Consider the following 22,857-nt stretch of genomic DNA (forward strand, 5'->3'; position numbering starts at 1 on the left):
ACAGATTCATGTATGTTGTGTACAGAGAGGACAAGGGGCCAAGTCCAGCCTTTGAGGTCGCACGGGACAAGCGTGTGCGGAGCTTCCCACCTTCCGGATCAAGCAACGGCGTCGTTCCTCGATGAGCAGCCCATGCTCAAGCAAAGCTTTCTTACAGCTATCCCACACGCCTCTTGCAAACGAACAGGTGTTTTTGTGGTCCACTGCAGGCTACGCACTGCCAGCACCTGACACGCAGCGTAGCCGCACGTCAGGCGCCCACGTCACACTCCCCTTCCCTGTCACACTCACACATCTACCTTGAGGACAACCTTTCTTTTTCCGGACCTCGCACCACTCGGTGTTGCTCGGTATGGGCAATTTATCATGCCGTGGAACCTTGAAGTTGTATTCTCGATCAGTCTATCATGCTTGTTCCGTACCGCATTCCCAGCAAGTACTGCTATCAGGCTCCCCTGACTCCTAGGTTTTGCATTTGCTCGTGTTCGCTATCGCGTGACTACCGTCCTCCGCCCGCCCCCACCCCCACACACAGCCAAACAGGAATGGAACAAACGAGTGACACGTACGGCATTAACAAAGCTTGACCCGACACCGCACCACACAATAAATCCGCCACGTGGGCTCCCTCTCGTGTGCTTGAAGCTGCTAAACATTCAATCAACAGCTCACCCGTCACCAACCCTGACCATCACTGGTGTGTGAACATGAAATGTCTGCACACGCTCGTAGCTGCTGATCGGAGGGCGAGATAAACGCAGAGACACGTACAAAACCACACACCAAAATTGGTCTAGTTCGAACATCCTGGATGTTGATCCGCCCGCGGCTGCCCAAGGAAAACGCCCCAGCCACCCCCCTATTGTGTCTTTCAGTGCCATTCCGCACAGTGCAAAGGATACTCTCAGTGTAAGGCACGTCACGCAGATCAATCACGTGCCACCGCTTGAGAGCCGCGGCGGCACGGCGGGAGCAAAATCGAGCTCGAGACGAATCTTCTCGACCAGCAGCCGCACCTGCTGCACCATAGCGCTACTGCCACTGCCACTGCTGCTACTGCCACTGTTGCTACTGCCACTGCCGCTACTGCCGCTGATATCGCCACCTGAAGAGGAGGAGGCACTGACCGGCACCGCGCTGCCCCCAGCCTCGCCGCCCGCCACCTGCAGCTGCTGCTGCTCCAAGCTGGCTGCTACAGCCTGGTGCAAGTCACCGATTTCCCCGACGGCACTACTGCCATTGATGTCTCCATTACTGCTGCTGCCGGTGTTGCTGTCGAGCCCGGCCTCGCTGCTGCCATGGCTACTGCTGCTGCCATGGCTACTGCTACCGCTGCTGCTGCCCTTTCCGTTGGGAAGTTCCGAGTCCAGAGTACGAGCTCGCGCTTCGAACGCGTCGACGCTTCCGTTGTCGCCGCGCGCTTCCCGCCGGCCCGCCTCCTCCTGATCCCACCTGCCCTCCTGCTCCGTCTGCACCACCACACCCACTGCCACCGCCGAAGATCCTAACCCTGCTGCTGCCGCTCCTGCGGCGGCGCTGCTCCCAGCGGCAGCAACGTCAGGGCTGGCGGCCGCAGCGGTGCCGTCCGCGTGCGAGCTAGTTGCTCCGCTGCTGCCCCCGCTGCTGCTGCTGCTGCTGCTGCTGCTGCTGCTGATGGTGCTGATGGTGCTGCTAGGCACGTCCGAAACCGGCGGTGCGGGCGAAGGCGCGAAGCGCTCCAGGAACAGGGACAGCTCTATCCAGGCGTCGTCGTAGCGGCGTGAGAAGTACATGAGCAGCCCGTACTGCAGCTGGGCCTCACTGCGGCGAAGAGGGGGGGGTAGCCATCCATGGGATGGTGTGTATCAAATATGAAGTGAAGTGCCGACGGGGGGGGAGGAGGCGGGGATGAAGGAGGAGGAGGGGATGGGGTTTAGGGAAAGGAAGTCGTAGACGGTGGGAGTGGGGGCGGAGGTGGATCGAGGGCCATTCAAGGTTCATGTGGAGATTAAGCGCAGCGAGACAGCTGGGCTGCATCCCGCAGGTTCCAAGCGTCCCGCGCTCCACAAGCCAACCGTCCCGGCTACAGTTCTCGTAGTTACTCCAACCCAGCCCTCCCCCTTCCTAACCCAGCCGCACAGTCAGTCCCACACAGCCGGCACGTCACAGCCCTCACTCACGGGTCGTCGGGCAGCAGCCACAGGCGCTTCTCCGCCGCCGCCAGCGCCCGCCGCAGCGAGGCCGCACGCACGCCGCTGCCGGGCACCTGGACCTGCGGGAGCGGGCAGTGTGTGTGTGTGGAGGAGGGCGGGTGCTGAGCCACGGCTTCCTACCACCCGGAGTGTAGCCTTGCGCTGGCTCCAGCATGCCTCCGGCCTAGGCTGTGTAGCGGCACCCGCCTTCGGACCCTTCCAGCAGCTGCGCCTGCCTGACTGCCTTCCCGCCTGCCGCGCTCCCCGTCCCTCCCCCTACCTCCCCGACACTTCCCCTCCCTCCACAACACTCCGCAACACTGCCCTTGTCCCCCCTCCCTGCCCTTGTCCCCCCTCCCTGCCCATGAATGTAAACCCCCGCACCTTGTTCTCCAGTGCGTTGGCAGTAGCAGCCACACTTCCATGTACCAATATTTGCTTGCAACCCTCCCCCGCCGGTTTGCGGGATGTTTTGCTGGGAAACTGGGAACTCGGTGCATTTCGGGGATGGGGACTATTGTCGCGTGCCACGTCGTCAAGCATCGGCCACGCTCTCCTCCTCGCTCTATTGCATTGGGTTTGGTTTAGTTTGGGCTGGTCTCTACAACGGCACAACCCCCCCGCCCCCGCCCCCGCCCCCGCCCCCCGCACCTTGTTCTCCAGCGCACTGGCGGCGCTCAGCGGCGTCATGGACCCGGGGTTGGGCGGGCAGCCAGCCGCCGCCGCCCAGTGCGCGTCGCGCAGCTCGCCCAGCAGCGCCGCCAGCAGCTGGCGGCGGGAGGCGGGCCGCTCCAACAGCGACGACTCCTCCACACCGAATATCTCACACACCTGAGGGGGCGCGGGGGGGGAGGGCAGGCGAGAGCGACGAGGTCGGGTACAATCATGATTGATTAAGAAGAAGAAGCGGGAGCTGTAGCATCATCCATTGGGAGGGCGGGTTACAATCATGATTGATTAAGAAGAAGAAGCGGGAGCTGTAGCCTGGCACATTGTTACAGCAGGGAAGGCCGGCTGGCGGCGCCATGCACACACCGGACGGGGCCGGTCATGGCAGGAGCGTGCCACGTGCTCCCGTCGCCGCCGCCCCCCTCCCCACACACAGGATTCACACAGAAAGGCCACCCACTCCTCCAACCCAACGCGCTCACCGAATCACCACCCTGCCCGGCTGCCCCTCCAACCGCCACCCCCCTCCACCCGCCACCCCCTCCTCCTCCGCCGTCCTCCGCCTGCTCACCTCCTGCAGCAGCAGCAGGCCGCCGCGGCCGTAGGGGTCCACCAGGAAGCGCTGGCCGTCGGCTGTGAGCGGCGCCTCCAGCGGCCACACCACAAAGTAGCTGCAGGCGGGGAGGTGGAGAGATAGGGGAGATGCAAGGTTAAAAGACATTGGGAACAGGATGCAAGCAGGTGGGGAGATGGGGAGGTGGGAGGTTGGGCATCTCTGAGCACCATGTGTTAAGTAGAGGAGGCAAACAGGATGAGTGAAAGGAACGGGCGGGTGTGCGGCGCCCAGTCACCCCCGGTCACCCCTGGTCGGCCTCTGTGGCCCCCAGCCACCCCTGGTCGCCCCTGCCGCCGCCTATACAGCTCACCGGCCGTCCTCCAGGGGCCGCGCCGCCAGTGGGAAGCCCAGCCGCTCACACACCTGCGAGTGCCGGTGCAGGTGGCACACAGGCGGCGGTCAGGGCCGACAGGTCAGGCCATACCATACGGTACCCAAACAGACCAGCTGTGACAGCTGATCGGGCCACATCCCGAAGTCCGCCATGCAGCCCCTCGCTCCCTCATGCCTCCCAATTCCCCTGGTTCCCTCCTGCCTCCTCCTTCCGCCTGCCTCCCCTCCCCCCCCCCTCCTGACCACCCACCCCACCCCCCCACGCACCTACCTCCAGGTACAGTATGGACAGCGCCGCACTGGCGCCCACGCCGCCCTCCAGCACCGCCGCCAGCTGGTGGTCGCTGTGGAGGACGAGGGCGGGGGAGGCGGTTGGCGGTTGTGATTAGTGCGTGGGGTTGGCAAGTGCGGGAGAGAAGAGGGTGCGAAGAGGAGGATGTGGGGTGCCGTGGCGGTGTTCCGGTGTCGAGCTGCCCCGAGGCACTGGCCCTCAAGGCAGTGCCCCCTGATTCATGGCCCCCCAAGGCACTGCCCCCCAATGCACTGCCCCTACCCCACCCCACACGCCTCCCACCTGGGCACGCCATAACGGTTGCAGGCCTGGTAGCCGTGCCGGTCAAACAACACCTCGTTGACCGCCGCCAGCGTCTGTACGGGGTACCGCCGGTACAGCGCCTGCCGCCGCCCGTACAGCCGCCGCCGTACCGGCCAGGCGGCGCCGTAGTACGGCCGACTTGCGCTCTTACCGCCCGCGCCTGTACGGCTGCTGCGGCTGCTGCCGCCAACCGCTCCCGGCTTGTTTGAATGGATCCGATCCAGGAGCTGTTCCTGCTCCGCCTCGAAATCAAAGCTGCCCGACAGCGCCTCCACAGACAGCTTCTCGCCATCTTCGCCTTCGCCGGCGCTGCTACTGCCGGCGGCAGTAGCCTCCGTGCTGCTCGCGCCACCGCCGGGGCTGGGATTGCTGCTACTGCCGCCGGCGCCCGATCCGGGTTCGGGGTTGCTCGCGCTGCCCTCGCCGGGACTGTTGTGTGGGGTGCCCATGGCAAAATCGAAGCCCGGGCTGGGGCTGGCGGTGGCACTCGGGGCGCTACTGCCGCTGCCGCTGCGGCCGCTGCTGCTACTGCCTGTCGCCGCCACGGAGTCTTCATCCGAGGCAGCGGAGGGCGAGGGCTGCGGCGTCACCGCCTGCTCCTCCCCAGACTCCGACCCAGACCCCGTCCCCGTCCCCCACCGCACCCGCTCCAGACCCCGCGCCTGGCCGCCTCGCCCAAAGCCCCCTGCCGCGCCGCCCTGCCGCTGCCCGCCCTCTGCCTCCTCGCCCTCGCCCTCCCCCTCCCACTCTTCCTCCTCGTCCTCGTCTTCCAGCGGCGGCAGGCCCTGCGCCGCCCGCCGCTCCGACTCCTCGCGCCGCCGCTCCGCCGCCGCCATGGCCGCCGCCGCGTGCTGCACCCACACACACAAACACATGTAGTAATCAGGGGAGGCCCCGGGCACCGTTTCAAACAATCCTATTAGCAGGAACTGAGGCCGGCTGCACCACCACCGCGCCCCCCCGCCAGGCAGCGGCCGCATCCACTGCGCCACCGCGCCAACGCCCACACCCACACGGAACGTCAGCGCCCCCACGCCCACACCCGCACGGTATGTCAGCACCCCCACGCCCACACCCACAAGGAACGTCAGCGCCCCCACGCCCACACCCGCACGGTATGTCAGCACCCCCACGCCCACGCCCACACGGAACGTCAGCGCCCCCACGCCCACACCCACACGGTATGCCAGCGCCCCCACGCCCACGCCCACGACGCCCACCCGCCCACGCGCGGCCCCACCTGCAGCCCCTCCAGCGCCGCCCGCTCCTCCAGCGCGCCGTCCAGCACCGCCGCCACCTGCACGGCAGCAACAGGAGCAGGCTCAGTGTCACCTGACACCCACACACACACGCAGCGGAATTGTTGCCGTTGTTTTTGTACAACACACATGCAGCCACACACTCACACATGCAGCCACACACTCACACATGCAGCCACACGCTGCACCCCTCCCTCTCCCGCCCCTCCGCCGGCAGCGCCTCCAGCCCCTCCAGCCGCTCCCCTCCCCCCTCCCCTCCCCCCTCCCCCTCCTCCCCCTCCTCCCCTCCCCCTCCTCCCCCCTCCTCCCCCCCTCTACAACCCCCCTGACCTCTGCCGCCAGCGCCTCCAGCCGCTCGCCCGACCAGGTGCTGGCGCTGGAGGTGGAGCGAGGCCTGTGGGTGTGGATGGAGGGGGAGAGGGGGCGGGGGTCGGGATCAAAGACTGGGGAGCACGACAATGAGGATCATCGGCTGTCCTGTCCCGGCTGCCCTCATTCCATCTTCCCGACGGAGGGCTATCCCCCGCCCACACACATACACACCACACACATACCCGCCTTTACCTCAGCTGCGTCATGGCCGCCACCAGCTCGGTCAGCTCGGGGTGCACGCCGTCGCCGCTGCGGGCCGCCTCCTCCTCCAGGGCCACCAGCAGGCAGGCCTGAGGGAGCAGCAGCAGCAGAGGCGGCAGTAGCAGGGGCGGCAGCAGCAGGGGCGGCAGCAGCAGGCACACATTGGGGAGAGGGAGACGAGGTGCAAGGTTGATTGCGTGATGAATTGGGTAGTTCAGTGGGTGCGCGCGGGATGGAGCCCTGGAGGTGACCGGCCTGGGTGTGGGTGTCAGGTCCGCTGGCCCCGACCTGCCAGGTGCCGACCGAGTCAACGTGTGCCCACCACCCGTCCGCTCCGATCGCTGAGCACACTCGCTTACAGATTCACAGCGCCCATCCCCCTCCAACCCCAGCTCCACCCCTCCAACCCTGGAGCTCCTCCCGGCCACCGCCACCTCCCCACCTTCCCTTCATTGCGCCCCACCCCGCCTACCACCCCTGCTACCCTCCCACTCCCTCATCAAATCTCAGTTTTGGGCTGGTATCTACAACCTCCCAACCCCGCCTCACACCTCCCAACCCCTCCTTCCATTCTTTCCCACTCTCCTCCCACTCTCCTCCTCCCACTCTCCTCCTCCCACTCTCCTCAACCCACTCCCCTCCTCCCACTCCCCTCACCCCCCCCCCCCCCACCTTGGCCAGGTGCACGCCGCTGTCGGGCAGGTGGCTGGGTCCGGGGCCGGGCGAGCCCACACAGCGCCGGAACTCCTCCCGCGCCCACGACACCACCTGGCGGCAGCCGCAGCAGCAGCAGCAGGTGTCAGAGCGGCAGGGGTGCGGTAAGGGGTGCGGCAGCAGTTGTGCGGCAGCAGGGGTGCGATCACGGGTGCGGCAGCAGGGGTGCGGTCAGGGGTGCGGTCAGGGGTGCGGCAGCAGCGAGGGTGAGATAGCAGCTGGCGAGTGGCGGGGAGCAGTTGAGTACGGAAGCCGTGGGGCTGGCGAGGAAGGCAGAAAGCATGTGTGTGGTTGCAACCACGCGAGGCGGTTAAGGATGGGCAGGGAAGTGATGTATGCCTAGGCTCCGGCAATCAGTTGGCTGCATGGGGCTGCGCTGGTACGGCACACCGGCAGGTGCCCCCGCACCTAACCCCCCTGCTTGGTGACGCCGCCCCCTTGCCCTAGCATCACAGACACACGCCTCCCGCCCCAGGCACACACACGCAGCCATGCTGCACAACACCCGCCGAGGCGGTCGGGTGCCCGCAGGGGCTAGCCTGTCGGGTCCGCCGAGCTTTCGTTCGTTACGTCGCGGCCATACTCGTACCTGTGTCCAGTCCTGCGGCAGCTCGGAGCCGCCTCCCGAGGAGCGCGCGGACGCAGCGGCGCGGCGCAGATGCGGTTCGCGCGCATGCGTCGCGCGTCTGAAACTGGGCTGAGACGGCCAGCTCGCCAGTCCAGCGGCGCTTGATATTGCTGCAGATGGCCTCACCCTGGTCTCCAGGCGCAGACGCGCGTGAGCGAGTCGCTCCGTTGCTCTCACGCAGCTGACGCTGGCCTCCGACGCTGCCGCAGAGCAGCGCTGTGCGGCTTGCTTCATGTTATCCAAGGTAGGCGTGACAATAGCTGCTGCTAGCCAGCGATTCCTGGCTTTCTAAAACCGCAGCCCCCGGAGAGCACAGTTCTCGCTTGCCCGTTATGTCATATTGCCCCCATCTTATAATTCCTAGCTTTTCGGGGGTTCCTGAGCGGACAATGAGCACCCCGGCTTGCGCGCCAGGTCAACTAACCACCCGAGCAGTATGATGTTGTATTGAATTTAGCATAATCTATTGCTGCTCAACAGCATAAGCACCGTTTATAAAAGCAGCGGTCGGTCTGTGGCTAGGAGCCGGTCTGCCTCGACATGACCCTCTCGCTCGCAATCCTGGTAGTCTGTTTTCCGAAAGGAAACCGAAATGCAGATGAACTCAGCTCGCACATAGAATTTCACCGCGCTCTTCACGCCGAGTATGCCAAGCCGTAGTACCACGGGTCACCGCCTTGAGAGCTACCGCAGCAAAGACGCGGCCGCAGTAGTACTCAATGTCTTTGGCGGGTTTTATTTGCTTAAGCGAATCGGTCAAGTAGTATTTACAGTGTTCGAGCTCCCCAACATCCCCAAAAAGCATCCTCGAGGCAACTCGGCACGCGCAGCAGCTATTGCCCGTCCCGCTCGTTGTTTGGGGCGTGCTCGCTACAATATCAGGCAAGCGGTCGGGACAGGAACCAGCCCGAGGGCTGCACGCCGTCGGCTTCACAAATCGTGTCACCAGAGTTTGGCCCTTCGCACCCGGCGCTGTCGGCCGCGACAACTCTCTGCGCTCACAATAGTCGCAACTGCTGAAACACAACTACTGCCGCATCAAAGCGTAACGTAAGAGACAACTTCACAGGATTTCCGCGCCCTCCGCTTTGCTCTTCGCCTCTCACCAGGTCGTGTCGCCGCCAGCCCTCCCGACAGCCGGCTGCAGCTCCAGGACTGAGCCGCAGTCGCAGGCATGAACGAAGGCACCCCGGGCAGCGCGCGGCGGCAGCCTACGCGACGCTCCCCACGTCAACCGGGCGCGAGCTCTAGTCTCGCACCCGCCGGGCCTCGCCATCCGCCGCAATCGACCCATGCACCTGCTACCGGAGGCTCTCCTGCACCTGTGAGTGATGGCTGGGGCCGTTAGGAGCGGGGGCGCGCGCCTCGAGGCAGCGGGGAGCAGCGAGAGGGGCCGGGAGCAGCTCTTGCGCGCTGCGCACGCGGCTTTGTCGCGCGCGCCGGCGCAATGATTGTTTTGACACTACGTGGCAACAACAAGACGGGGGAACGCGGGTAGTTGCGAGGTTGGGGACAGGGGGTCGGGCTGTTCCGCGGCGGTGCGGGGGTCCGGTGGGTCGCGCCGGCACCAGCGCACCGGGGCTTTACTTGCCAGGAGCTAGCGCTTGATGCCGCGACCAGTGCATGTTAGCAACTGGTGGCAGCAAAGCCACAGGAATCGGTCGCGCGTGGGTAGGGTGTTCCCGAAATGTGCTTGGTGCGTGCCATCCACCCTTGCCCGGGCCCCAACACACATACGTGCGCACCACCTTACCATCCCGTTGACCTGGTTACCCGTCTCGCTGCACCCCAACACGAGCACCTGTACTGCCATACTACTGCTGCCCCCGCAGGACACCACCACCACCAGCATACACCGCACCCGGACACCGCAGTCGCCTCCCCGCCACGACGAGGCAACCCTACCTGCACCTGCACCTGCACCGCCACCTGCACCCCCACCGCCACCTGCACCTGCACTCCCACCTGCACCTGCACCTGCACCTGCACCTCCTGATGACGATGGCCAACTAGACAAGGCCGCGCCCAAGGACGCTCTGGACCCCACCACCGCCGCCTCCCACCCCAACAACAGCACCGCTGCCGGCGGCGCCTCGGGTGCCGCCGCTGAGGCCTCGGCGGCGGCGAGAGCGCCTCCGCCTCCCGCCGCCACCGCTTCTGCAGCTACTGCCGGCCCCGCGCCCTCGTCCTCCACATCCACCTCGCTACTGCCAGACCTCTCCCCGACCACTCCAGCCGCACGCGCTGCTACTGCCGCCGCTACAGCCGGTGCTGCAGCGGGCGGGCCCAGCAGCGGCAGCCCGGCCGCTGGCGGCTTGGCCGGTGCCGGCCACGACCTTCGCCCTGAAGCCGGCGGCGATGGTGATGAGGGCGGCAGCGCAGGTGCCGCCGCCGAGGTGGTGACTGATGGTCCGCAGCAGGGCGTTCGAGGCGCCGCCACACGGTCAGCAGTGGAGACAGAGGTGGCCTCTGCTGTTGCAGCACCGGCGCCTGCTGCTGGCGGTGGAGCACCGGCGATGGCAGCCGACACGGACACCAGCGGCGGCGGCGCCAGGCAGCAGCCACACGGCACTCGGCCGCAGGCGCCACAGCAGTCACAAGCTGCCGGCGGAGCTGCCGGAGGCGGTGTGGATGAGAGCATACCGGTAGTGGCGCCCGCAACCCACATCGCGCCGCGCCACCGCGGCAACCGCACAGCCACAACCGCCGCCGCCGCCGGCGGCTTTAACGCAGCGCTGCCGGCGACGCCGCAGCTGCCAGCTGACATGCCATTGCGCGTGCGGGCGCCAGTGCCCGCCGAGTTTGAGGCGGCAGCAACGGCAGCGGCAGAGGCGGTGGTAGGGAGGCGGAGGCAGGAAGCAGCTGTGCCGCCGCCAGCGACGCCAACCGCCTCCGCCGCGGAGGCGGTGGCGGCCGCGGGCGACCCATTGCGGGGGGACGGCGGCGGCGGTGCCGGCGGGCGTAGTAATGGCGGCGGTTACGGCGGCCGTGGCGGCGGCGGCGGCGCGGCGGCGGCTGAAGAGATGGAGGACCGCACGCCGCACCACAAGCATCATCCGTACCAACCGGCGCAGCAGCATACGCACACCCCGCTGCAGCAGCAGCTGCAGCATCTCCATCACCAGGCACAGCAGGCGCAGCAGGCACATCAGGCGCAGCAGATGCAGCGGCAGGTGCAAGTGGCTCGGCAGGTTCTCCTGCAGCAGCAGCATCTGCAGCAGGCGGCGGCGGCGGCGGCGGCAGCGGAGCGCGACACGCAGCCGCCGCAGCCACACCAGGTGCGGGGCTTGGACCCGCGGTTCGTGCAGCAGCTGCTGGGGCGGCAGCAGCTACAGCCACACCAGCAGCAACTGCTACAGCCGCAACAGCGGCGTGAGGACCGCAGCGGCTATGGCGGCGCTGGCGGTCGTGGGGCTTCTGCTTGGGCCGCTCGATCCGATCTGTCGTCACCCCGGTCCTACTCGCAGCACCAGAGCCAAGCGCCACGGGAGTCGCAGCAGACGCAGCAACATCAGCTGCTCCACGGCAATGTGGGTGGCGGGCAATGGCCGCGGCACGCTGCTGCCGCTGCCGCTGCTGGGCATGCCGCCGGGCATGCTGCCACTGGGGCCAGTGCACATCAGGGCGGCAGCAGTAGCAGCGGCGGTGGTGGGGGACCGAACCTGTTATCCATGCTGCGAGGAATCCTGCAGCAACAGCAACAGCAGCAACATCAACAGCAACAGCAGCAGCTGCAGCAGCTGTCGCCGCAACAGCTGCTGCAGCTGCAGTCGCAGCAGCAGGCGGAGCGGCTGCGGGCGGACGCGGTGCTGCGGCGGCGGCTGCTGGAGGCCGAGGCGGCTTGGGAGGCGGGCCCAGAGGCGGCGGCGGCGGCGGCGGCCGGCCGTGAGGGGGCGGCGGGCGGGGACGGCGGCAGTGGTCGCGGTGCTGTAGCTCCTGCTACAGCCACGCCGCCGCGGCCGCATGCCACAGCCATGCTGAAGGAGGAGCCGCATCAGGGACCAGAGGCAGCGGCTGTAGCCGGCGCCGGGGTCCGCAGCGGCGGCAGCGCACTACTGGTGGGGGCGGCGCCCTCCGCTTCGGACCTCGCAGGAGCCCTGGAGGAGGAGGCAGGAGAGGGGGACCGCGAGGGCAGTAGGCGCCCGCCGCAGACGCAGCCGCAGCTGCAACCGCAGCCTCCCAGTGCGACGCAGCAGTCACAGCCCCACACACCGCAGCAGTCGCAACCCCACACCCCCCAACAGCAGCAGCATGCCTCGCTGCCCTCGCCGCCGCTGCCGCCGGGCCGCCCGGCGGGCGGCGCGCGGCGTGTGGCGCTGGACGCGCCTGCCTCTGGCGTGCCTCTGCCGCTGACGGTGCACCACACCGACACCAAGTGTCCCAAGCTGCTGGTGCCGCGGTCGGGGCGGCTGGGCGACATCAAACACCTGGTGCTGCCCACGGAGATCACCATGGTGCGAGGGCAGGGAGGGAGGGAGAGGAAGGGAGGGGGGCTGGATGATGAGTGCGAGGCAGGAACTAGGTGGGGCCGAGTGGGTGAGCGAGCATGCATGTGGGTTGCGGCTGTAGCAGCTGCTGATGGTGCGGCTGTAGCTGCTGGGTTGACGGGCCTTGCGTGTCGTGTGCTGCTGCTGCCCTGGCCGCTGCTACTACCCTCACCGCCGCCTGCCGTGGACCGTGGCCGGCTACCGCTTTCCTCCCTCACCGTGTCCGTGTCTTCCTCACCTCCTCCATGTCTCCCGCTACCCCGCACGCAGGCTCTGACCGCCGACTTCAGGCGAGGCCAGCGGCCGCTGCGGGTGCGCACCCTGCTGCTGCGCGGCCGCAGCCGCGGTGGGGCTGGACCTGGAGGCGCCATACACGGCGCCGCCCGGGAGGGCAGCGCCTTTGGCGATGACGAGGGCGAGGGTGGCGGCGGCGGTGGCGGAGGCGGCCAAGGGGAGGAGGCGGGTGCGGACCAGGATGAGGTGGTGGAGTGCCGCACTGGCAATGGGCCCGGAGGCAACGTGTCTGTGCCGGTGCGTGGTCGCGAGGTCATGCACCACATGAAGGGAGAGGTCGCGCGCCACATGAAGGGCGAGTCCTTGTCATTCGGCACTGTCCACGTACTACTGTCTGCCCCCCAAACACCGCCTATCCCTCCTGCCGCCCTCACCTCTCCCCTCCCCCATGCCTCCCCCTCCCCTCCCCTTCCCTGCCCCACACCCTCCTTCTCCCGCTGCAGCTGCCCGTAAGCCGCTCCATGTTCGGCCGCCCCTGCCGGCTGTTCACTCTGCAGCCCGATTGGTCGCTGGACATCGGCATGGGCGACCGCGTCAAGCCACTGCCGCCGCCGCCGCCGCACACCACACCCGCACCCCACACGTACCCAGCAGCCCCCATCCCGGGCCCATCCCCGGCCTCCGCGCCGCGCGCCCTCCACTCGCCATCGCCTCAGTCACTGATGCGCGCTACGGCCGCAGACGCGCTGGCCGCAGCTGAAGCAGTGACGTACCGGTCACCTACACAGGCGGCTCCTCCGCGGCCTGTGGCGCGGGCCCAGAGTCCGGGGGCGGCGCCAGCGCCAGCAGTGCTGCTGGACAACAGGACCGCGGTGGCGGCGGCGGTGGCGCCACCAGTGCAGATGGCGCTGCGGCAGCCTGGCATTGGCGCCAGCGGGACTGCGGCGGCCGGCGGCGGCGTGCCGGCGCCGGGCCTGTCTGGTGTCAGTGGGTGGTCTGATGGGGGTGGTGGTGGTGGTGGTGGTGGTGGTGCCAAACGCCACCGAGAGGACCAGCCGGCGGGCCGCACCCCCCTCGCACCGGGTCTGGGCGCCGAGGCCGAGGTGGCAGAGCAGCCGGGAGCGACTGCTGCCTCTGGCGATGCCGCACCATCAGTAGCGCCGCCGCCCCCGACGTCGCTTGACCCGGCGGCGGCTGGCAGCGACGCTCAGCGGCAGCAGGGTCAGCCGCCGGCCCAGCCGCAGGGGCAGGCGCAGCAGGAGGGTGGTGGTCAGGCCGGCCAGGGGGTTGGTCTGGGACCGGTGATGGCGCACCTGGCGGCGGCGTCGGCCTCGGCCTCGGCCTCGGCCTCGGCGGCGGCACAGGGGGCTGCCAAGCGGCAGCGTCTGGAGGGACCGCCGCCTGCACCTCAGCCTGCGGGCCAGCCGCCTGAACAGCAGGAGCCGGGGTCGGGACAGCGGGTGCCGCAAGATGCGCGAGAGGGGCAGCAGGCACAGGCACAGATACAGGGGCAGGGGCAGGGGCAGGGGCAGCAGGAAGGGGAGCGGGAGCAGCAACAGGAGCAGGGCGGCAGCGGCACCGCGGCAGCGGTTGTCGGCAGTGGTGCGGACGACCCCGACGTCCTAGTGGCGGCGCTGCTGGCGGCGGTGCCGGCGGCAGCGGCGGCGGCGGCGGCGGCGGCGGCGGCGGCTTCTGCCGGCGACAATGGTGCCGGCGGCACCGGTGCGGGCGGAGGCGTGGGTGACGGAGGCGACACAAAACCGTGGGGGCGGCCAGCCGGTGACACGGATGTGGAGGGTGCTGCCGCTGCTCCTCATCAGGGCGACAGGGGTGCGCCCGCTGCGGTCCACATGCACGACCCAGCAGCTGAGCCGCAGGCACAGCCGCCCCCGCCTCCGCCTGCGCTCCCGCTCTCGCCTGCGCAGCCGTCACCGCCGCAGCAGCAACAGCTGCCGGCGGCGCAGCTGCGCTCCCCGGCGGCCGTCCATCTCAACCGGTTTGCAGGTGGCTCGACCGCTGGCAACGGCACCGGCACTGGCACCGGCACTGGCACTGGCATCACCGATTACACCGACATCCCCTCCACCCGCATGGCGCTGCTGACACCAGGCGGCGACCTCCTCCGCACCCCCAACACCGCCCACACCCCTTACACCGCCCGGACCCACGCGCCCCACACCCACGCGCCGCACACGCCCCACACTGGCGCCTCCCCTGCTGCCGGCGGGCACCGCGGCGAGACCAAGTGGGTGGCCTTCCGAATGCCCATGCCACCCAGCGATAGCACAGCAGCAGCAGCCGGCGGCGGCGGCGCCGGCGGCACCAGTCGGCGCGTGGGGCCCGTGCTGCACGTCCGCCGCAAGCCGCCGCCGCCGCCGCCACAACAAGGCGCCGGCGGCGGACCTGGCGGCGCTGGATCTGGATCTGGATCTGGAGTTGGATCTCATGCGGCTGTGACGGTGATGCGATCCACCAGCGGCTACCTGGACCGCAAGAAGCACCTGCCGCTCATTGGGCCCGTGCTCAACGTGAGTGTGAGGAGCGAGCTCATGGTAGTAGAGTAGCTTGAAAGTGTGTGTTGTGCGCAGCCGACGTCCCGCTCTTATTTGTCATTGTTGCGATGACCTAGCAATTACTCTCCCCACCTGACTCTGTCTGAATGACTGGTGCTGCAACCACGCGCATCTCAACGTACTGCACAGGCGCTGCCGTACCCCATCCGTTCCGGGCAGCAGGAGGTCTCTGTCCGCGTCATCATACCCATCACACCCGCCGCCGCAGCGGCCGCCAGCGAACTCGTCGACCGCCTCACCTCACCCTTCCCCACCCCCTACTCCGCCACGGCCGCGCACCCGCTCTCGCCACCCGCCTCCTCCGCCGCCATATCCCCCGCCGTCGTGGCCACCGCCACGACCGTGGCAGCGGAGCGGTCGCCGCTGCAGCTGGGCAGCAGTCCCCACAGCAGCCGCCCCCACAGCCCCGGTGTGCCCTCCTCCCCTTCCTCCCCCTCTGCCCCCACCGCCTCCACCATCACAACTGTGGGCAAGGACATTGTGAACAGCGGCGGCCAACTGGTGGTCAGCGAGGCGCTGGGCATCGCAGCTGCGGGGACGGGGGCGGCGGCGGGGCCGGGGGAGGGGGCGGCGGTGGAGGGGCCGGGGGTAGTGGGAAGGCACGCGGCTGCCGCCGGGGAGTTCGAGGTGCAGCACCTCAGCTGCCTCATCGGCCAGACCGGCAGCCACGGTAAGCGGGGAGGGGGAAGAGGGGGCGGGAACGGGAGCGCGGTGATGGAAGGGCATTTGCCACGTGCATGTTCATTCATGGGTGTCTGTTTATCCACGCACCTTTCTCTCGTGCTCCTTCCCTCTACCTGCCGCCGACCCTTCCCCAACCCCCTCCCTGCCCTGCTGCCCCCCACCCCCACCCCCCTCGCCCCTTCTTTCCCCTTCTTTTCCCTTTCCTCTCCCCCCCTGCAGGCTGTGCTGCGCTGCAGCTGCCGGTGGGTCGCGCCATGTGGAACCGGCTGCTGCTGTGCATGAGCGTGGTGCCCCCACTCATCAGGCCGCCACTCCCACGCCAGCCGCCGCCAGCCGCACCCGCGCCAGCAGCTGCCACGGCACCCCCACCCGCAGCAGCAGCGGCACCAGCATCATCGCAGGCGCCACACACACAGTCGCCGCGGCAGCCGACGCCCGTGCCACTGCCAGCGCCTGCACCTGGTGGGGACGGTGAGGCGGCGGCGGCGGCGGTGGCTGTAGCAGCGGCCGATGAGGCGGCGCTTGATGAGACAGCACCACTGCTAGGGGCGCCGCCGCCATCGCCGCCGCCTGGTGAAGCGATGATGCAGAAGCAGCAACAACAGGAAGCAGTGCCACTGGACAGCAACCTGCAGCACCAGCAGCATTCACGGATGGAGGCAGCGGCGGGGGGAACTGGCTGGGGCCCGCTGCCGCCGTCGCTGCCTGATGGAGCCCACGACGTAGAGGACTGGGCCCCACACCAGCAGGAGCCGGAGATGGAGGTGGAGATGGAGGTGGACATGGAGGAGGGTGCTCTGGACGGCGGCAATGGTGACAGTGGTTATGTGCTGGAGCTGGTCCTGGGGGCGGTGCTGGAGGGACAGGCGCCGTGGAAGATCTCACACAGCCCGGCGGGCGGAGGCGGAGGCCGGTCCGGCAGCAGGGCCGCAGCGGGCAAGACACCCACAGCGCCGGCCGCCTCCACCCTGAGGGCGCAGCAGCAGCAGCAGCAACAGCAGCAGCAGCCGCAGCTGCAGCAGCCGCGCCGGCAGCAGCAGGGCCTCCTGTCTGACATGTCGTCGCCAGAGAGGGGCGGTGCTGGGGGGCTGGGGCCAGCGGGGTATGGCGGCAGCGGACCCGGTGATCTGCAGCAAGGAGCGGAGGACGGGAGGCGGTCGCCGTACCAGCAGCAGCAGCAGCAGCGGTACTCGCAGCAGCAGGGGCCGGAGCGGCAGGGGCAGGGGCATCAGGCGGGTGCCTCGCCGCGGCGCGTGCTGCCCTTCGGCGCGTCACTCGGCGCGGCAGCGGCAGCGGCAGGCGGGCTGCAGAGGGAGGAGCAGGACGAGCGCGACCTGGACCCCCTGATCACGGGCCCCGGCGCCGCGCGTGCGTCTGCAGCTGGCGGCGGCGGCGGCGGCGGTGGCGGCGGTGGCGGCGGAGGTGGTGGTGGCGCGGGGGCTGGTCTGATGCGGCCGCTGCCGCCCCTGCCGACCCCTGGGCGAGCTGCCTGGCTGGCGGCAGGTGGGGCTAATGCCAGGGGCGCTGCCAGGCCTGCTGCGGTCTGGGAGGGGGAGGCCGACGAGGCGGCGGACTGGGAACAGGAGCTACTGGAGGAGGAGGAGGCGGAGGCCGTGGGTGGGAGTGACAGTGAAGATGACAGCTCAAACCAGTGGGGCTCACTGGGACGGCGCGGCGGCGGCAGACGCAGTCGCAGGGCCCGGCGAGCCGCCGCTGCTCGTCGCGGCGCTCCCGCCGGGGGCGGTGGCCCGTACGGCACGCGCCGTGGCGGCGTGGCGGCGTCGGCTCCGTGGGCTGCTGATGCTGAGCCGCCGCCTCGCAAGCGGTTGCGGCGAGAGGATGCCTTTGGAGGCGGTGGGTTGGGAGGTGGCGGCTTTGGCGAGAGCGGGTTTCTGGATGCGCTGGCCTCCGTGGCCGCCGCTGCGGCGGCTGCAGACGAGGAGGAGGAGCACGTGCAGACGCTGCAGCGGCAGCGGCAGTTGGAGGCGGAGGAGGCGGCGAGGCGCGTGGCGGCCTTTGATGCGGAGGCGGAGGCGGAGCAGCGGCTGCTGCTGCAGGCGCTGCGGCTGCAGCGGGCACAGCAGCTGGCGCAGGGGCTGCAGCAGCGGCAGCGGTTGCAGCAGGCACTGCACGGCTCAGCGGCGGCGGGCGGCAGCTGGCTGGGAGACGGCAGCAGGGCAGGTGCGACTGGTTGAGGAGACTGAGCAAAGAAGGAGACTGGGCAGGGAGGGAGACTGGGCAGGGAGACTGCCCACCGAGGTGGAAGTCCCCACGCCGGCGACGGCCGAGAGGCGCGGCGTGTACGGTGCCGTACCGTGTGCCTCAATCAGCTCCTGCATGCTGCCTGTCATAAGTCGCCATGCCACTTGATCCTGTCTGTCCCTCACAACACGTAGGCGTGGACTCAATGGATTGGGACTTGGCGGCTGTGGCTGCGGGCCTGCGGCGCGTCGGCGTCGGCTTTGCGCCAGAGGAAGAAGGCGGCCGCGGTGGCCCCGCCGTTGTCTGGGGCCGTCGCGCGGCGGCCGAGCCTGTGATGCTGCCGCCGTCACTACAGCACCAAGGCCGATTCCAGCAGCAGGGCTTGGAGTTCCACGACGGCGATGCCGGCGGCGGCGGGGGCGGCGGCGGCAGTGGCGCGCTGTTTGGTGCGCCGCGCTTCCCTCCGCCATTGCGGCATCCTGGTGGTGGCGTAGGCTCCCTGCGCGAGCTACCCCAGCAGCCTCTGGCGCGACCGCCACACCAGTCACCGCATCAGCACCAGCAATCGCAGGCGCCGCCGTTTCCGCGTCGGCTGCTGCCGGCGGCGCCGCTACAGCAAGAGGAGGTGGTGGGGCAGCCGCGACTGGTGTGGCGGCGTGCTGATGACGGCACGCCCGTCCCAATGGAGGCGGAGGGTGCCCCTGTTATCCATGATGCCCTGCCGCCGCTGTTGGGCGCTGGCAGCCACGCCGGCCGTGCCGCAGGCAGTAACAGTGCCGGCGGCGGTGCTGCCCTGGCCGGCGCGTGGGGTTGGGACTGGGGCGCTGACGCCGCCGCACCCGGTGCTCGAGGTGGGCAGCCCCCCGCTGCCACCCGCCCGCCGCCGCACCTCCCCCTGCTGCACCACCAGCAGCCGCTGCCGCGCCACCTGCTGTCCATGCAGCCGCACGAGTCACTGCAGGGCCACGAGCTCAATGGCCGCGAGCAGCAGCAGCGGCAGCAGCTGTTGCGGGAGCTGCGCCGGCTGCAGGAGCAGGAGCTGGAGCGACAGCTGAGAGACCGGCTGCAGCAGCTGCAGCAGGCGCAGCAGGCGCAGCAGGCGCAGGCGCAGCAGGCACAGGCGCAGCAGGCGCAGCAACAGGCACAGCAGGGGCGGCGGGGGGAGGACGAGGCGACGTCGGTCAGCGGCAGCCGAGGTGCGCCTAGTGCGCTAGGCGGCGGCGGCGGCAGTGTGCGGACCCCGCCCCCTGGATCGCTAGGCTCACCTGCCCGCCTGCATTTCCACCAGCAGCAACACCAGGCGATGCATCCGCAGGACCAGCACCAGCACCAGCACCCGGACCAGGCACAGGGCCGGCCGGTGCCTCAGACGCTTCAGCTGCTGATGGCTCACGACGAGCGCCGTCGCCGCCTGCAGCAACAACAGCAGCAGCAGCAGCAGCAGGCGGCAGAGGAGCAGCAGGGTGCAGAGGATCAGCAGCAACCGGCTTTGCAGGAGCGGGATCCGCTACGGCCGCCGCTGGCGGGCGCAGAGCTGCAGCGGCAGCAAGCACTGATCCAGGCCGCTGGTGGCGGCGGTGGGGGCGGGGGTGAAGGCGCCGAAGGCGACGGTGGTGGTGTGCAAGACGCTGACGTGGACGTGGCTGGTGCGCTGGAGGGGGTAGGTGCCGTCAGCGCGAGTCGGTTGCTTCGGCAGCTGCTCAGACCCAGCTCCGCGGCGGCCCTGCGCCGCAGCGGCGGCGGCCCGCCCGCTGCAGGGACCGCGGCCGCAGCTGCTGCTGACGTGGAGGATGCCGCCGAGTCCTCAGCTGCGTTGGGCGCCGTCGATGGAGACGATGCGGCGGCGGCAGCGGCCGCGGATGGCCGGGTGGAAGCAGCGGGGTTGGACGGTAGCCTGCCAGTTCAGCGGCAGCAGCGGCAGCCACGTGCGGACGCCCTGTCAGGCAGGCTGGGGGAGAGGGATGAAACGGGCTCGTTCATCTCGCGAAGTGACGGCGGCGCTGCGGCCACGGGCGCGGTAGGTGGCGATGCGCAGGTGCGCCGCCGGTCTGATCAGCAGGGGCAGGGGCAGGGGCACGGCGCGGCACGTGATGCGGCGGGAGGCATACTGTCCGCTGATGAGGGGCAGGTGGAGCAGGTGGAGCAGGAGGGCGAGAGCGGCATCCAGCATTCGTCACCAGCCGCTGCCCTGCCGTCTGCCCGCGTCGGTGGTGGTGCCCCAAGCAGCGGCGGCCGCCAATCGCCACAGCAGCTTACGGCTCCAGCTGCGCTTGGGGGCGGCGGTGGCGGCAGCGGCGGCAGGTGGACCGCCGCCGGCAGCAGCAGCGGCACGGATCTGCCGGGCTCGTCGCCAAAGCGCCGCTTCCCGGCCGCCACGGTGCCGCGCTTCCCGCCGCCACACGCCGCGGCCTCCATGCCTCCACTGGGCCTGCACGGCGGCTGGCACTGGGGCAGGCCGCCGCCGCCGCTGCCGGTGCCGCCACAGCAGGCTGCTGCTGCGGCCGCTGCGGCCGCTGCGTACGGCCTGCCACACCTCTACTACCCGTACCCACCGCCGCCAGGCATCCCGCCCCCGCCACCACACCTGCCGTACCGCCGGGGTATGCCGGCGGGTGCTGGATACGGGCCTGCTTTCCCCCGGCACCTGTGGCCACACCCGCACCCGCCTCCGCACCCACACCCGCACCCGCACCATATGCGTCCGCTGTCCGGGGGTGACGTGGTAGGGGTAGGGGTAGGGGTAGGCGCGGCAGATGCCTACTGGCGGGACCCTGCGGCTCGCTTCCTGGGCCCGTGGGGCATGGGCGGTGCCGGCGGCGTGTCGCCGCGGCGCGCCGTGGCACGGACTCCCACGCCGCCGTTCGACGCGGATGCCGCAGCGAGCGGCGGGGCACGCGGCACCGGCGGGCCTGGGCGTGGCGGCGAAAGCGGCGGCAGCCAGAGGGAGGTGCTGGCGGCCTGGCGTCAAGGGGCCGTTGGCGCGGGCGAGGGTCAGGAGGAGCAGGATGACCAGGGGGTTGCGCCCGACGTGATAGGTGTGGGGCCGGAGGCCGGGGCGCATGTGGAGGCGCATGTGGAGGCGCAGGTGGGGGTGGAGGCGGACAGCCGGCGGCTGCTGCAGCTGCTGCCGGCGGGGCGGGTGTGGCACGCCATGGATCACGTGCTGCCGCCGCTGCAGGCCAGGGCCGCGGCGGCGCTGGCCGCGGCGCTGGAGCAGCAGCAGCAGCAGCAGCGGTCGGGAGGCGTCAGCGGGAATGGAGACGGCGAGGGCAAGGGCGAGGGCACGGGCGCTGCGGCTGGAGCCGCCGGCAGTACTGGTGCGGGTGGTGCGGGTGGTGCGGCGGCTGCCGTGCTGTCGCCTGCGGAGCGCCAGGCGCTGACTCAGCGGCTGGTGGGGCTGAGGGCGGGGCTGCGGGGGCTGCGGGGGCTGCTGGACTGGGCGCGAAACGCAGCGGTAACGTCAGCAGCAGCGCTGTCAGGAGCGGAGGCTGACGGGGAGAGGAAGGCGGTGGCGGTGGCGGTGGCACGCGAGGTGCTGCGGGTGCTGCAGCGGGCTGCGGGTCCACTGGAGGCGGCGGTGGAGTGCCTGCGGGCCGCCTACCTGGACCTCGCTCAGGCAGTGGAGGGCGGGGCGGCGGCAGCGGCTGAGGTGGCGGCTGATGTGGCGGCTGCTGGGGACAGCGGTGCTAGGGAGGAGGCAGCGGCTGCCGAGGCCGGTGAGGCTTTTGTAGATGCAGGCGGTGGCGGGGCTGGCAGCGCAGCCCGGGGCGGTGAGGGCCAGCGGGCGGCGGTTGCGGTGGCAGCGGCGGCGCGCCGGTGGGAGGTGCGTGTGGCGGCGGCCGCTGGTGAGCTGGAGGTGGCGCTGTCGGACCTGCAGCAGCTCGACTTGCAGTAGCGCGGCGGCAAATGGGAAGGAGGGTCCAAAGCATATCGGGATTTGTGTATGTGCGTGTGATAGCGTACGTGTGTTGAGTACTACAGCTTAGGCCTTGTTTAGGCATTGCGGAACATGTTAGGAAAGCACAATAATGGAAGGGGCCGACACCATGGTCGATGCTGTTAGTTGCGCGGATGCATGCAAGCGCACAGGAGTCAAGAATCTATGCTTGATGGTATACGCGGTCAGTGCACGGGACTGTGGAGTTGGCGGACTTCAATGGCGCGCAGCAGCGCACCTGTGATGGAGCTCGATGCGCACATCGCGGTGTGTGTATAGATCAAAGGAGTGTGAGGTAGAAGTACACTGCTAAGTGTTTATGTGAGCAGACTGTCTCAACAGAACGGGCCACAGGCAACAGGCTACAGCCAGCGGGGGGCGGGGCGCTGGGGCGGGGGGCGGGGGTGGTGGGGTTAAATCCAAATCCGGCGATGGCCCGGTGGCAGTCGGCAGTCTCGGCACCAGCAGCTGGAATAATGCTATTTTACTACAATTGCTCGCTTCAGGAATTACTTGTGAAGAAGAAGGCGAAAACAAGCACAAAGAACTGCGTAATTGAATGAACCGCCTGTCACAATAGAAATGGAAACAATATGTTGCCACGAAGATCGTAGGCATGACTTGTTTGTTTGCCGCGGTGGGAGTCCGCGCCAATTCTGTCAGGAGCGCCAGCCTCTTACTCAATAACGGATGCCACATACGTGTTGGAGGCATCTGCTCGCTTATGTACTGTTAGCTCTCGGCTCATCGGTGAGGCAGCTCGTCTTCGGTCGCTTTTTTTCGGCTGGTGCCGACCAAGCCCTCACCCGCCCGCCACCCTCGCCCTCCCTTGGTTCTCCTTGGCACCAGCTTGCTTGGGTGCTTCCCGAGCAGGAAGATGTTCTGACGGATGCTGACCATGCGGCTCTCCTGTCGCTAGGAGAACATCAGCTGCATAGCGGGCGGCAGCAGCGCGCGGCTGCTCTGGTGGCAGCGTGGCGGCGTGTGCAGCAGGAGGAGGGGGAAGAGGGGACGGGTGATGCGGACACGACTACCACGGGCGGGCGCAAGGTGTGCAGCGCTGACTGCTACAAGTGGGCAACGTGCAATGAGGAGCTCGGCAGGTGCGTGGCTGGGCGGCACTCCACCGCATCCCAACCCATCTCGCCCTCTCCCGACCTCCATGCATGAATTACCGTATTC

General features: G+C 69.0%; 3 protein-coding genes across 3 annotated transcripts in view; 2 read left to right on the forward strand and 1 right to left on the reverse strand.

Annotated features, from left to right (window-relative positions):
• Positions 1-20: 20 nt before the first annotated feature.
• CHLRE_14g621850v5 (uncharacterized protein) lies at positions 21-8,036 on the reverse strand. The gene is made up of 12 exons (XM_043070200.1): positions 7,520-8,036; positions 6,889-6,984; positions 6,208-6,305; positions 5,974-6,037; positions 5,625-5,681; positions 4,364-5,235; positions 4,061-4,133; positions 3,767-3,819; positions 3,412-3,511; positions 2,823-3,002; positions 2,160-2,251; positions 21-1,800 (listed from the first exon to the last, which is right to left on the reverse strand). Exons 1-12 carry the CDS (start codon positions 7,790-7,792, stop codon positions 933-935), a joined length of 2,826 nt encoding a protein of 941 aa, XP_042916873.1. The 5' UTR covers positions 7,793-8,036; the 3' UTR covers positions 21-932.
• A 110-nt stretch (positions 8,037-8,146) lies between these two features.
• CHLRE_14g622000v5 (uncharacterized protein) lies at positions 8,147-22,048 on the forward strand. The gene is made up of 8 exons (XM_043070201.1): positions 8,147-8,440; positions 8,668-8,882; positions 9,391-12,012; positions 12,316-12,576; positions 12,783-14,807; positions 14,982-15,522; positions 15,756-17,717; positions 17,933-22,048. The coding sequence occupies exons 2-8, from the start codon at positions 8,733-8,735 to the stop codon at positions 21,631-21,633; spliced, it is 11,262 nt and encodes a 3,753-aa protein (XP_042916874.1). The 5' UTR covers positions 8,147-8,440; positions 8,668-8,732; the 3' UTR covers positions 21,634-22,048.
• A 108-nt stretch (positions 22,049-22,156) lies between these two features.
• The window catches only part of CHLRE_14g622050v5 (uncharacterized protein), a 6,342-nt gene continuing 5,641 nt past the window's right edge, over positions 22,157-22,857 (forward strand). The window contains exons 1-2 of the mRNA XM_043070202.1: positions 22,157-22,425; positions 22,525-22,778. Of these exons, the coding sequence (XP_042916875.1) occupies positions 22,366-22,425; positions 22,525-22,778 (314 nt within the window). The 5' untranslated portion in view covers positions 22,157-22,365. The remainder of the gene's footprint in view (positions 22,426-22,524; positions 22,779-22,857) is intronic.

This window comes from Chlamydomonas reinhardtii, chromosome 14 (genome assembly GCF_000002595.2).
Source record: "Chlamydomonas reinhardtii strain CC-503 cw92 mt+ chromosome 14, whole genome shotgun sequence".
NCBI classification, from domain to species: domain Eukaryota; kingdom Viridiplantae; phylum Chlorophyta; class Chlorophyceae; order Chlamydomonadales; family Chlamydomonadaceae; genus Chlamydomonas; species Chlamydomonas reinhardtii.